Below are 15,764 nucleotides of genomic sequence, written 5' to 3'. Positions count from 1 at the left end.
TCAAGTATTATACTTTCTCGCTCTTTCATTTATCAAGTAAGATCGAGTAATATTGCCTAACGTGCATAATTTTAATATCAAATCTCTCAGAAAGCAAAGGAACGTGGAGTTCTTGGGAGCTGGCTGTATGGGGCATTTCGCTTCTGAAAATCAGCCTGTTTTTTTCTAATCTTGCAACAGTGGTTCTTTTGCTCCCTTAGAGACAAGTTTACATCATTTTCAGGATTGGAAATGGTCACCTTCGGGCCGAAGCAGAGAGGCTGCCCTACTTTCGCATTTTAATTTTAGAATTATTTAGCGCTATCATGAAAGCAATAAGTTTAACCATCCATTACACGACCATGCTGGCAAGCACACCATCTCTTGGAGACCGAAAAAAACTTTATCTTCAAAAAAACTTTAACTGCAGATTTGCTTAAGACAGATCGAAGCGTTGATAGCCCCGTCAACTAATCGCATAACTAAAGCAGCAAGGATTACATTGCACTGAATATTTCTTTTAAGTTTGCAAGCTAAACGCTTTGTGTTTGTACCAAAATGTTTCTTGGCGCATTCTGCCGCCGATCACTGGCTGTAAAAGCGCCTTGTGCCTGCCCACCTTAACCAACAAAAGGTAGCGTCTTGTAGGTGACAGCAGAAAAGGGGCTCATTTTTTTTAATTTTTTACATCTCCCGATCTCCTCAGGTAACGCGGCGATTAGCGCCGTCAAGGCCACTACTGTTTATCTAAGTGGGTTTGTAAAACATGGTTATATACGAGAGTTGCGTATTTGTTTTTTTTTTGCCCTAAGGGGCGTGACAACATTGTTGAGACTAATTGGGATTTCGTCTATAACTGTATTTTAATTGTATGCTCGAGGTAATTTAGCGGGGCGTTCTGCAAGTGAATAATCAGTCACTTTAGTTACAGCATGTATTTTATGCTTATACACGTATAATGGATACATTTCTTATACATTCTGGAGCAAGCATAATTTAAAAATAGCGCAAGGAAAGAAAAGCATGCAAAACGAAAAGAGGACGACTACATACAGCCGTTTCTGGTACGTTTAGCCGTATACATAAGTTTGACTTATTTTTCTACATGCGCTCTGTTTGAAATTCATCATTGGTTCTTTTTTTTTTTTCAGCAGGACTGAGAAATGTCCCAGTCCAAAAATGTATACGTCCATTTTTTAAACCGTCCTAGCCGGACGAACTTGTGAAGCTTACTGCTGAGATTCAAAACTTGCGCAGCTCCAAGCCTTGTACAGCTCCATGCCTGGGGCGCCCCATCTAGCAAACAGGCTCCGCTGTTTCTTTTCATTGTGCGACAACAACAGGACTCCAGCAGCTAGGCTTTTTTTAGATCATGAAACGTTCGAATCATCCGATTTCTTCTGGAAGGCAGCTTTATTCAACAGCGATAGCCGGAGCGCCTGTAATAGCTTTATATCCTGTCGTTTCTCTCTTTCTAACGACTCACAGGAAGCAGTAATATAAAATAGAAATCGTAGTTGACAGACAGAATAAATTTTTATGGTTACATTAGATTCAAACCTCAAATACGCGCAAAGGTATCATTTATTTATTTGTTTGTTTACTTATTATTTATTTATTTATTCCTTACATACCTCCAGGAAGGCATTGTGTGAAAGGTGTGCAATAAAGATATACGTGTATAACAAAGCTTAGACGAAGCAATGCTTGTGCAGGCAAAAACACCCAGCGCCATGGCGTTCTTTGGACAAAAGCAGTCTTTGTGCCATAAAAAATTATCATTAACAAAACAACCGCTTAATACGTAAGTTTCCAAACTATGAAGTTCATTTATTATTACAAAAAAATATCACGACCGACACGAAAGCCATGGAGAAAGTACTGTGCATCACGGAACACAATAAGTAAAATAAAAACAAAATACGCACGTGAATCAAGTAATATTAACTAAATCATGCACATTTCGAATAACACTTAGCGGATTAATCAGCTTCTTGTTTCTGAGTCGAATAGGGTTCAATTATTCGACGTCTGCGATTCAATTTTGAGTGGCACCGCTGATAAATTTGAAGTTGTTAAAAATATATATGTCAGCTACGTATATCAACCATGTTAGCGACTTATGCTTCGAAAATGATGTCGTCGGCCATGCATATCTTTGCGCTACGATTCTAGTAAACTTTTCTCCAGTATCACAAGGAAATATACAGTAGTAATAGTTTTACTTAGTTAATTTTTACGGGTGTGTATTTCTGTCAAAGCCTTCAAGCACTCCATTCATTTCCACCCGAAATAAAAATAAATAACACCGTAAAATAAGGAGAGAGATTCACCGCATGACGACAGAAGGGTGAAGTCGTGCTCTTAGTATTTTTTTTTTTGCTGATAGTTCATCAGTCTCATCATCTGGCGCCCGAGGCAACAACGCTCAATGTTCTGACACGGAATGGAACTGATTCCTGGCTAACACCTGTCGGAACAGCTTCCCATCATGATATGCAACGCAATTTTATCCAACGAAACAATATACAACGAAATGTCATGATAACTAAGAAATGTTGGGTCCACGCATTTGGTACTGGGCCGCTAAAAGGCGTATCGTGTGGAAGTCCAAACAAAGAGAAAACTTTGCGACTGAATATACAACACAGAAAAACAACTTTTATTGGTCATAAAAAACTTAAGCATGAATTGATGTGCACAGACAATACGAATACAAAACATGCGATGGTAATGTAATGCGCAAGAAATAAACTTTCCGGAGCCATTGACACTTGCTTCTCCGGCCCTTGTAGCACCTTTTTGCTGGCCGCCGACGACGTCCTGCGTGGTGTTTTCTGGGGAGTGCGCTTATTTTGTTGTGACTGGGTGGTAGCCTTTGGTTCACTAGAGGAAATAATCAACATTCCAGTTTACCACAGCACGCAAAGAAATGAGTATGGAACTGTTTCTGCTGACCATTAGCATAAAATGGGACGCCTTTCTGCTACGTCGTATCAGGGTAATCCTTTAAATTTAATGGTAGCCGAATTTTAAATTCCGATTCTTTTGGAATTTAAACAATTCATGCTCCCTAGTCGACCGGCTAAACTCATGTCAACAGGTTACTAGTTCCTTAATAGCAATAAAGTCTTTTGCACGTTGTTTCATGAAATTAGCATCATAACTTATTTTGCAGACGTTCTCTCTAGCCCTGATCAGCCGCCGTATCACTCACTTTAGATAATATACATACCTTGCAAAAACAATTAAATCGAAAATTTATAGCGTTAATTCTAATTTTATACCATGTTGCTTCCTTCTAAAGAGGTTTTCAACCGATTTTACGTCCCCAACCTTAGCATTCAAACATGTTTTTGACTCAAAAGCAACTGAATAGCAAGGTTGCGATGAAAGGCGAGAAAAATAAGGCATCTCCCCCTCCCCCCCCCCCCACCCCCCCACCCCCCTCGGCGATAAATTTTTGATGCTGAGAGTACGAAGCAAAATCTAAAATTTTCGACAAAGAGTGCCTCAAAAATGTTTAGCGCAAATAGGATCTTACCTGCATGAGTGCCGTATAGGCACTCTGTTAGAAAAATAACACTCAGAACATGCGGTTTTTGGATGTAAAATCGGATTTTCTGAGGTATGTAGATAGCACAAAAAATGTCCGCATTAAACCTGTCGCTGCAAATAGCACTGCGATGCTTCTTTCGTGTGACGCAATACAACAGTTACCCACGTTTACTACGCAACTTCAATGGAGCTTCCAATTTTACCGCGGTATGCCGCAAGTCGCGCCAGTCACTTTAATCACACGCGGATATCTCGTTTTCATCTTATTGCACTTCTTGGCCTTAACAATACTTTTCATCCTATTATTTTGAAATTGAATTAAAAAAAGCATAGATTTATGTGCCTTATGCAACCTTTATGTGCAACTTAGACTTATGACGTGTTTCGCGATTTCTGACTGTGGCATTATTGTTGTCTTGACCAAACCTCTGTAGTATTTGCTTATACTACTAAATATGTATTTTTCTCGCTGCCTTAGTACTTTTTCCCACCGATTCGCTTATAATCATACGATGCTCGGCTATTTGTTTACTTACTCCTATGCTTAGCTCTGCCTTTCAGAGCGGATCTGTAGTTTTTTTTATTTGATGACTCCCCTTCTTTGTAATGCGTCAAAAGGTCTGCAGGACTTTTGATATAAGTGAGTGTATCACCTCCTTATACATGTGTATGAAAGCAGCTTACTCCTTCAACAGTACACTCTTCCAGACCATGCAGAGTTTCTTCTTCGGTCCGAACTGGCGGGTTGTATTGCCGGGTGAGATATTGATGTACTCCGGGTTCGACGAAGAATACATTGGCCATGCTTTTTGGGTTTCAGGTACAGTCGGGTTTCTAAAACAAAAAGAAAGGTAACCCAATTTAACACAAGTATGTCAAGTATAACATGGTGTTCGTCACTATCTTCTGTTTTATGGCGTTCACTGACAAGTAGCAACGCTCTAGGCGTTCAAGTGGCGCAGATGCCTGAGGACCTTCATCTTTGAATCTGAGCAAATACAGTTCCATTTCAGTTTATGGAGTTTAACTTCCTAAAGCAACTCAGGCTATCAGGGACGCCGTAGTGAAAGCCTCCGGAATAATTTCGACCAAGTGGGGTTCTCTAACGTGCACTGACATCGCACAGTACACGGTCCTCTCGAATTTCGGTTCCATCGAAATGTGGCCGCCGTGGCCTGGATTGAACCAGTGTGTTTTCGGACAGCAGTCATGCGCCCTAATCACTGAGTCATCGCGGTGGCTCCTTGAGGCTATTCATATGGCCGCAAAAGCCGGAATGCTTTGCTGGGCAAAGAGGTAAATATGTTTTTAAGGCGTCAGTCTTACTTGCCTTATTCAGCGAAAACTCGCTGTGTGCGTGCGTTGACACTCGATGGTACCCATTAAAGATGGCACCCTCATGCAAATTGGAAGGTGGCGGTCCGGTTAATGATTGGTCTCGTGATGTTCCTCGCGACAACCTGGATCGCCCAAATTCCACCGGCGGCAACCCCTGCCGTTCCATCCCGGGCAGTGGCGCAACGCTTAACCACTGCACCACTGAGCCAGGAGAGTTATGATGACTCAAAAGATCTATGAGTGTTAAGTACAGAAACACCAATTTTGCATATATGAGCATTAAGCCATTAGCTTCGCGTCCTACCCTTAAGGCAGAGAGCGGGCTGCTGTACGGCGGCAACTGCCTCGCAAAGTTTGCGCGGATATCTGAAAGGGAGCGGCGACGACATAGAGCCATGCAGAGGTAGAATTGCCAGCTGCGTGGCATCCGGTTACATCACGTCGCAGCGCGCGCCGACTGCGTTCACAACAAAGTGACGTGGCAAGTTTACACCTTCTCACAGGTAAGCAGTCATAAGTGTCTCCACTGACTTTTTTTTAACAATCGCTTTTCGTCTTGAGATAGCCTACCTAAAGCTGCAGTGCGATACCACTCGACGGTAAAAAAATGTCATTTTCTTAGAGTGAGAGTTTCCTTTTATTCGGTGAAGGTGAAAGACATCTTCGGTAAGGGTTTTTCATGAAAGAGGAATTTTAAGCTATTTGCCGACGAAGCAAAACTGATTGTACATTTTCGGAAATGTTTCAACATATGAGCTGTAATAAAAGAACCCACTATCTACTGGCCAGTGATCCTAGCCACACCATTCTACGTACAATGCGAACTAAATGTATTCGAGAAAGCATATCTTTCTTTATGTCAAATAGCACCACGTAGCTGTCCTGTCATCGGACTCAACGGCAAACAAGATTTGAAGTTGCCTTCTTTGGCTACTGTTTTAACTACAGATGAGGGTTAATGATACAGCATGCCCCAAAGAAGATTTTTGCGGTGACCAGCTCCGCATTAAAAGCAAAATAAAGGAGCGCACATTAAAAATAGAGCACACTACCACATCACAAGAAGCAAAAGTTTACGGACGCGTTTCCACTTTCACTGCTCGCAGCTAAATGTATTCGAAGCATTTTCAAGTCTAATTGTATTCGTCGAACCTATTACTGCATGATTATTACAAAGATTAACTGATTTAACACACTTACCCTGTTTTGACGAACTGCGACATCGATGCCACCATCGCCTTCATGAAGTCCTTCTCCTTCTCAGTGTACTTTAGGTTGCCGAATAGGTAGTAATCCTCCCGCCGAATACCGGGGTCAAATCTGCTCCGGTCATTATAAAAGATCATCGAACCCAGAGTGAAAGGAAGGTCGTCACCGTGGGCGACTTTGAACCACTCAGGCCAGAAGCTGAATGACGGCCTGTAATCGAACACGTATCTGTACACGGGAATCTTCTGCTGTGACGCCGCGTCCGCGAATATTGTGGCGGGACACACGAAAAGACCGTCTCCGAGGATATTGCTGAGGATCTGAAGGACTTCGTCTTCACTATGCTCGGCTTTGGAGTCCGTGAAATAGGCTTTCACAATCGTTTTCGAAGCTCTCAGGGGAATTCCCATAGTAGTGCTTATTGCTACAGTAATGGTCGACCTGTAGTCATCCTTAAGCAGGTCTCTGAGCTGCGGTACGAGCTTCATGGCGTTGTAGAGAAATATGGAGCCTTCGTTGAACGTGGTACCAATCATTATCTGTTCGCTCATGATCCTGTCCTTCCATGTGCTGAGAAGAAGCGGGTCCTTCGGAAGGTATTCGTCACCATAGACCGGCCCATGAAAGCTCTTCCGCAGATCAACGCCGCTTAGCTGTCCCAGCAGCAGGCTCTTGTTCACTCCTCTCAAGCATTCCATGACGACGCCAAGCTTGCGATCGCGAACTCCGTCGCACGCTAAATCCGAGCCGAGTGTCATAACACTCTCGACGGAGCGAGCTGACAAGCTAGCTACGACGTTGATCGGGCTGCCGCTTTGGAGAATCATCCTCTTAAACAGCCCAGAGGCTTCCGGCGATATGGCATGAAATCCGGCAGCAATGCCACCTGCGCTGTGTCCGATAATGGTGACTTCTGTTGGGTCTCCACCAAACTTCTTGACATTGCGTTGAACCCACCTCAGCGCTAGGTTCTGGTCCCACAGGGCCCAGTTTCCAGCAACCTCCGCGTTTCCGGCTGAGAGAAAACCGAACACATTGAGGCGGTAGTTGAAGTTGATAAAGATGGTGTCAGTAAGAGCTGCAAAGTTGCTGCCGTCGTGCATAAAGAGGCCCGAGTCGCTCCACTGGAATGTGCCACCGTGGATGAAGACGACAACAGGAAGCTTCGTGTCGCAGGCGGTGTCGTTGCATTCTGCCGCCGGCTTGCGGACATTAAGGTACAGGCAGTCTTCCGAGTTTTTGGTGTAGTAGAAGCTCACTTCGTCCGTTTGGTAGTGCACGGTCTGCGGGCAGGGCGTTGGCCTCTTGTTGACTTTGAGAGTTCCATTCCATGGCTTGACAGGAACCGGTTTGCTGAAGCGGAGAAGTCCCACAGGAGGTTCAGCGTATGGAATGCCCAGATACATGTCGACATCTTTGCCGTCAACAGCCTCCCGGATGCCGGAAACAAGACCAGAGTCGGTTCGAATCAGGGGCGATTCACGAACGGTGGCACTGACGATGTAGGTTGCCAACAAAGGTCCCAAGATTTGCTGGTAAAAAATGCGACACATCACCATGATCGTGGACAGGCCATCCGCGGTCGCGGCTTGCACCGTGACAAGCGACGATCGACTGAACAGTTATTTCTGGAAGTCCAATCATTCTTGCCCGCTTCAGCCTCCTAAGTGGGTCAATGCCGCATCTTTAATGCAGGACGTGGTATTCACTATCGGAAGTATCGATTCTGTCGACGCGGAGAGGGGGTAGATTTCGCTTCGATTATACAACTGTTAGATAACAAAAGGCACCATACGGCGTAGCTTGGAGCCAAGACGTCTGCGACATTGAGTTAGTGCTAGCGTAACGAAAATAAACAAGTTGGCTGAGAGAATCTTTCTGTGATCTACACTCACGTACACGCAAGCCCGCTTCAGAGAGCTAATACAAAAGAAGTTTGCTTCGCATTTTATCTTTGTTAACCTCTCAGGCCGTCGTTAGACAGGGCTTAATTTGACCTCAAAACAATTTGATGTGGGATATTATTCGGTCAAGGGGAAGCTCTTTTTATTTGTATACAGATTGCTTCCCTCAACAGTTTGCCGTGTATCTGTGACATTATCGCTCCTTAGTTACAAGTTTTTCAGAAAGTTAGTGGTATCCGAGTCTGATTTGGAAGGCAAAAAAGCAAAAACGAGCAACAATGACAAAACGTAAAAAAATCTTTTGGCTCACCCGTGCATATAGACGGCTGATTATACGTAAGAAAAAGTGGTTCATATTATCCAAATAAATTGAAATCCCCGTAAGCCTAAAGTTAAAAATGTATATTTTATTCGTCAGTAAAAAGACATAGCTCCCGTCACCTTTATTTCCTTCTGAACAGAATGCCTAATTTTTATGTCGCAACGTTAAAGCATTGAAGCCAGGAGCGACATTCAAGACATTAAACGGGAATGAATTGAACTGCGCGCCGGGCGCGTTTCTGTGCGGGAAAACGGTCCGGTTCAAGTAGCTGACTTCAAATATGGCGGTCACTAATGTCATACTAACTTTACGGTAAACTAAGACGTAAACTGCTTTTATCTCCCAAGGATGCAGGGCGCCATAATATCAACTGCTTGCAGAGCAATGATTCCAGCGAGAGACAGCGTAGACACTGACAAAATTGGACGCAATTCGCTTCACTAGAAAGCCCGAAACCTGACATGGAGGTCAGATCGCAGCACCAGATCACTAGAAACTTACGGACGGTCTGTGCGCGCTATCTGAAGCGATCTCAGACCTTGTCCTCGTATTCAGGGCGAGCCTACGGCAGCGCGACCTGCAACGAAGGTCAAGCCCAATTTAGCCAACGATGCTCTGCGAAAGAGCGGGTCGCTTTTTGGCAGTCAACAGTAAAAGTACATTTAGATGGTATACCGACTGGTGGTGAAATTGGGAGTTCTATCACTGTAATCTTGTACAGTATTTTGCAGTTTTCTTTAGCTATTCTGATCAGATCGACCTTTTCGACATGGCAGCTTTCCTGAATACACGTCCTGTTGAGGAGGCTGGAAGAAAGATGCTTTTTTGTTTATAAAGAATGGCTTTGTGACAGACTTTTACTTTACAAGCAGGGCGTTAATATTGGGATCTGTAACTTAATGTTGTCGTACTTTAACCGTGCAAAAAACAGGGACGCAGGAAAGAATGAATTGAACAAGACGCGGCCTTCAGCTGAGGTTTGCTGTAGCGACACATCACGGAATAGATAGCAGCTTAAGCATGAGCCAGTCAGACAACGCAAAACTCCTTACGGCAGTCTACCATGCTGGCGTTAGTCGCGCGTTCTTGCTTCGAGATATATCAGCTCTTTTTACAGACAGCGAAAGAGATGTTTTGCAAACGCGCTTTATAAATTCTCTTTTTAATACAGTAGTTTTAGTATATTTCCCTGCTAAGTTGAGAAGAGAACGTTTTCAGGACGTGCATATTTTTTAACTGAAGCGTTCAGCCGCGGCACCGGCGCCAATTATCGGTCAGATGCTCACTCCCGCCAATACTTCTGCGTTCATGCACCTATCTCTTCTTCCTACGTAGCATCTCCCGTAGGAAAGCGGTATTCGGAAGATAACCGTGCTTTGGCACGTAACAAACCTGTAGGCGTGTCTTCTGTGGCAATCCCCCCTTTCTGCCTCGTTCACCATGTTGCACATCCCGGCAAGGCACGTAGGTGCTGTGAAATCATTGTTTTTCAAGCGCTTGATATTTTGATGGTCTGGGGAAAAAAAAGCATTGCCGTGTAAAACGCGCAGACAGGTGTGTCCGTGCAAAAGCGCTGCCATCTATCGAACACTACTTTCCTGCGAGGGACGCTACATCAGAAAAACCGGAGAGTGCCTAATTTGAAGATTACGAGGGCATAGCGCAGCCATAGAAGCATTGACGGGGAGTTGGCCCACAATTGTCCCCGGTGCTGGAACTACACGGCTGAGATTCAAAACACGCGCATCTTTGAAATGTTTCCTTCCGAGCTATAGAACAAAAATGTATGAACCTGTTGTACAAAAAAAGAATTTCATAAGTGCCTTGGCAAAGCATCCCTATAGCACTCTGAAAAAGAGTTGCGCTATCTCGAAGAAAGAACGCGAGACACACACCAGCAGTGTAGACTACCCCTATCAGTGTTACGTTTTTTGGCTTGCACGTGCGTACGCTGCTATCCATCACCGGGAACAGAAGAGTCCAGGATGCGCCGCTGCTGCCTCAATTGCGTCGCTTGCGTCCCCTGCGAATCCTGATCAGTGTTACGTTTTATGGCTTGCGTTACGTTTTATGGTTTTATGATTAGTGTTACGTTTTATAGTACACTGATCAGTGTTACGTTTTATGGCTTGCACGTGCTTACGCTGCTATGCAGCACCGGGGAACAAAACAGTCCAGGATGCGCCGCTGCTGCCTCAATTGCCTTGCTGCGTCACCTGCGTCTCCTAGTGGCCCAGAAAGGTCCAGTGCTCCTCGCGGTCCTAGTGAACCTAGTGGTCCAGTGCTCCTCTGGAAGCGTCGGATCTGCCTCTCTTGTGCTTGGTGCGCGAATGACCACGCGATGAGTCGAGAAGCTGGCGAGCATCCTGGCGTATGCAGCAACTGTGGCAGAGCTCCGGCAAGCTGCATTTATTTTCGAATTTCACCGGTAACTCCCCACTGTAGTCTGCTGGAGTGCTGCTTAGCATAATAAGGCGAAGGATTTAAACATCATTCTAGGGAGATTTTCGAACGACCGCCGCTCTAGCATCACTTATCTTTTGTGCATGTAACACTCAAATTGTGCTTAATGGTTTTTAGCTATCAGTCACGCTACATTGGCTGATTAACTAAACCTACTACTCGCGAAAGTCTGCACTAATTATGGAAAACAAACAACATACTTTTGAGCCGTCTCTGTTTCGAATTCAATGCAATTCGAAAGAAAATCCCAAGAAAACTTACATTCATTTCACCACTCACTGAAAACATATTCTACCCTGGTTCCATCTGCTGATAAATCTATTATTTTCCCGCTTCGTACGTTATTTGCCGGTGTTAACGCACGAGCCAAGGAATTGCATGCGTATCTTACCTGTACTATTTTCATTTTATACTTTTCATCGTTCTTGTAATTTTAGTTTTTGCAAATATTTTTCTTTGCTCTTTTGCATTGTATTATGATGTTTCCTTAGTTTTCAATGCTGTACTTTTTACATACACTAATTTATTTGTAGCTCAACCGCTGTGTTTTTTTTTTCTACTTTTGAACAAGAGGTCCTATAGAAGATAACCCGGTTTTGCCACGTGACAAACCTGTCGGCGTGTTTTCTTTGGCAATTTCTCTTTTTTGCCTTGTTCACCATGTTGCACATCTCGGCAAGGTTCTTAGGTGCTGTGAAAGCATTGTTCTGCAAGCTCTTGATACCCCCAGGACAGTTTTACTTCGGGACCTCCTTTGTATCGCTGTGGACGCCGCTGTGGGTCAGCGGTTATGGCGCTCGGCTGCTGACCCGAACGACGCGGGTTCGATCGCAGCCGCGGCGGTCGAATTTCGATGGAGGCGAAATCATTGAGGCCCCTGCGCTGTGCGATGTCAGTGCACGTTAAAGAACCCCAGGTGGTCGAAATTTCCGGTGCCCTTCACTACGGCGTTCCTCATGGCCTGAGTCGCTTTGGGACGTTAAATTCCCACAAACAAAACCAAACCTTTTCAAAACTATAACCCCATCTATTGAACGTGCCGCACATTGAAATAAGTGTGATAAATGAATTATTCAAATAACTAATGTACACGGCGAGACAAAAAAGACATATCGCCTCCAGCGTTGTTTTTTTTTCTTGCACGTTCTCTCGTTCTGAGCACTTAATCCGTCTCCGGCAACACAGGGGCGAGCAAGGTTGTCAGAGCGCTCGAGCGTACCGCTGTGAAGCAAACGAATAAAAATTTTAGAGCATGTACAGACTTTCAGAGCCAGTACTTGCCCTCAATCGAAGACGCATGCATTTACAAGCAATGAAAGCCTCAGCATCGTACACCTAATGAAGCAGCTTCGCTGGTATTGCACTTTATTCCTTCCGCTGCACACCATTCCGGCGCTCTAGACAAGCTTGCTTACGTCTGTACATGTGACTTGTCACTAAAAAACCTCACTTGAATCCGGGTCCTGTCCTGTTCCTTATTTCCTCCGTTACTCCTTGTTTCTGCGGTTAAAATATGCATTGCTATTCGAGTTATGGACTAGCCCGCCTCTGTGTCTTAATGCAGTCACACATGGCACTTCCGAAAGCACATAATTCATATGTATCATTAAGTGCCTTTCAGGCTCCCTTACTTTCATCTTTATCAATTCTTCAACAAGCTTCACGGGAAGTGTTAATAATGTGCTAATGTGAGCCATCGGCATGTAAATGACGGATCCCCGAGAGCGTATAACGTGAAACTAAGTGTATCAATCACAGTCAATAAATAGGTAATGAGAATTGTGCAACGATAAGCTCTCAACATCGACATTTCCAATATTCTTTGCTACATGTCATAGCCTAATTATGTTGTTCAAATGGTGTCAACTCGGATTGACAGCATCTGGACCTAATTTTCACAGGATTCCTTGTCCAATTTGAATACCGGTGGTTTATATTTAGGAGCACTTTGAGGGTTATCTTTGTTTGCTGGGTCAACTCAAGTAACACAAATTTTCTATGACGTGAAATGGAGTCTTGTGTTCAGTGACAACCTTGCCCCACCTGTTTTCATAAACGATGGGTGGGATCGCCGCGCAAGAAAGCGAAGAGCAACAAAATGTGTCCTTATGACAGCTCACGTAGCACAAACTGAGATAGAAGTCTTTAAAGCAACTAATTTCAGCAGCTAGTTCAAGCAGATAGTTTAGAAGATGTTTGTGACGCGACGTTTGTACCTGCGAATCGTGTTTGTTTTGTTCAGCGAAACGTAGAGTTAGTGCCTATGGCCCACATCAATCTTGCGCTGTGAACTGCACAGGAACCCTGCTGTACGCTGCAAGCAGGGCGCTGGTATCAACTGCTGCTATTCTGTATAAATCAAAAGTAACAATATCAAAACAATACGTTTTTTTATGATAAATAAAATATATTATTCGGTAAAAACGGCACATCAGCACCTCTGGTTCTACTAAATGGGGCATCGGAGAAAAACAGCATCCCTGAAAAAAGATTGTATCATAGTATCTGATGAACTTGAATGTTTCCACAGAAAAAAAAACAAGCATTAGGACACAAGCAGCTAAAATGCCATTCGGGATATCCTGAGACGTGCTACTTCAGTCGCGCTGATTTGCGTATACAGGTCCGTGCTGGTTAAGTCGCAAAACATTCTCTAGATGGTGGGTACTCGAAGAAAAAAAAATGCCTATTGCACAACCAGCCTAAACCAATTCAAAATTAATAATGTAAGATAATTGAAGCGGAATGTGAACATTTCAGCCTCTTGCTCAGCCTGTGTTGCACGCGATTATTCCTTCATCACGAGGTAGATTTTATAAGCCACGAAGTTATTGTCGTAAAGGCTGCAAACAGATCAGTTCACCGATAAACTCACAAGGAATTGATCTAAATTGTGTTCACTCAGATGCGGGATGCACCCACTGCTTGGCGTGCTCATGGTGGCTTCGTCTTAACTACAAATTGTTGTCAACGTTTCCATTTTAGCTTTGGCGCACTGCAAACAAAAGGCGCAGAGCTCCTTCGTCCATCCGAAAGTCGAGAAGACAACAAAAGCAAGGCGAATCAATTATCTCATCAAGAACGAAAGTAAATTTCTTATAGTGACTTAAAGGTGTGAATCAAGCCGTACCCATACATGTAAACGAGATAAGAGGAGCATTGTGATATTATTAGGACATGAAGACTCATGGTTCTGCTGCTCTTCAAAAGGAGCACTGCTTTGAACCCAGGGCTGGAGTACGGGACTTGGCTAACATTGTGTGCGCAAGGAGAAAAGGACGCGTAAGCAAGTAGGTAGAGATGTAGTTCCTGAGTGCTAATGCTGGACAAATAGAGGAGAGTGGTCGAATAACACTCGTATAACGCCGCACGCCGCAGCTGGTGCAGGAAAATTAAACGGGCGGCTGGACGGGCGGTGCCAGGTAAGGCAATATAAACAACCACATTAATAGAGCGGTCTTCAGGCCCACACCCGGTGGTGACTGCTACGGTTGGCTATCGATCTTGCACCGACATCAGCCATCGGATACATTACAGAGTCGCTTCGTTCAATCCAGGAAGAAAGAGCGATCACCAGCGTCACCATCCGCTCCGCCCAGATAGCAGCAGACTGCAGAGGCACCGAAAGTCTAGTGAGATGCTACAGCTGCAACAGCTGCAAGGAAGAGGATACAAGCAACGAGACGCACGTGGAGGCGGTCGCAATTCCCTGAGATCGGACGGAAGCACTAGGAAATGGTATATATTTAGGACGCACGCAGCACCGTAGAATCGTCGCACGAGAAGGGGAAGATCACTGTGGAACCACTACACAGCGATGGCGCCAAGAGGTCCTCTCTTTCATGGTCGCTAGTCGATGGTCCGTTGGATGTATCCGCTCAGCGCTCAAGCGAATGGAAGAACGCGCGATATCTCCCGTACAGACAAGAAACCTCACGAAGAACAACAGAACCACCGGTATAACATGTTAGATTCGCGCGAAGAGCGCCGCAGGACGAGTACCCGGCGGCGATGGGAAGTTCTCAGGGTACCACCCCATAGGGGTGGCGCGAAGAGCAGGGAGAGGAAACGAAGGTGCAAACAATGGCCCGAAGGACCAGCGCACAAAAACAACGGGCAGAGTAGAAGAAGGACGACGTAGACGTCAGCGCTTCTGTCTACGTCGTCCTTCTTCTACTCTGTCCGTTGTTTTTGTGCGCTGGTCCTTCGGACTCCATGGATAACCAACTAACCCAACAGCAAGTGTTGCTAAAGCAATGGCCGCCATGCAGGTGTGAAGCCGGACGAGCAGCGAAGGATCGGCTGCTGAAATACGGTAGAATTGCGGATGTGTTACTTGCGAACATGGGTGGCCCCAAAGTTAGCGCCATGATGAGGAACCTGCACATCATGAATCAGGCTTGCAGAAATGCTGAAGAGAGCGCGCGCCGTTTGAGGAGGCCGCAGCGATGGTAGAGACGTCAAGACATCCACATGCCCTCTGAACAAAACACCTAGAGGAAATAACCAGCCACAATTAGATTCCTTTTTGCAGAAGCTTCTGTTCTTTATTTTATGCCTTAAAGAGGGCAGTGATAGAAGCTGTCTTGTACGCCGTACACCATGAGCCCGAAAGGCCCGCCGAAATAGCATGCTTACCCTCCAGTACTTCTGTCGTCTATAAGATGTCCTAAAGAGACATGACAGAGAACCAGTCTTCTGTCCTGTACTCAGCACAAATCCAAAAAGCCAGCCAGAATTCGATGTCTTTCCCGCCAAAACTTCTATCGCCTGTAAGGTGTATTAGAGAGGGCGGAGATAAGGCCCGTCTTCTAAATTTCTATTCTAAGCGTGTCGATAGGATGGATCGAATGCTGGGGGTAAAAGACCTCTCGAAAGAGTTGATTTTGGTGGAAAATCCCTTTTATCCATTTTGTCTCTAGATAGACGATTTTAAGACCTCGCGTGCTGCCTGGGAATTGCACGGGAAACAGCGTCGGGCATGCGTCTTT

The 15,764-nt window shown here is 44.8% G+C and overlaps 1 protein-coding gene across 1 annotated transcript; it reads right to left on the bottom strand.

The window, feature by feature from the left end:
- Window positions 1-2,614: 2,614 nt before the first annotated feature.
- On the bottom strand, window positions 2,615-7,718 carry LOC144099247 (acetylcholinesterase-like). The gene is made up of 3 exons (XM_077632420.1): window positions 6,076-7,718; window positions 4,222-4,371; window positions 2,615-2,865 (listed from the first exon to the last, which is right to left on the bottom strand). The coding sequence occupies exons 1-3, from the start codon at window positions 7,641-7,643 to the stop codon at window positions 2,649-2,651; spliced, it is 1,935 nt and encodes a 644-aa protein (XP_077488546.1). The 5' UTR covers window positions 7,644-7,718; the 3' UTR covers window positions 2,615-2,648.
- Between the last annotated feature and the right edge of the window lie 8,046 nt (window positions 7,719-15,764).

The sequence above is a fragment of the Amblyomma americanum genome, chromosome 7, assembly GCF_052857255.1.
Source record: "Amblyomma americanum isolate KBUSLIRL-KWMA chromosome 7, ASM5285725v1, whole genome shotgun sequence".
In the NCBI taxonomy this organism is placed as follows: Eukaryota; Metazoa; Arthropoda; class Arachnida; order Ixodida; family Ixodidae; genus Amblyomma; species Amblyomma americanum.
This window is presented reverse-complemented; position numbering and strand designations above follow the sequence as displayed.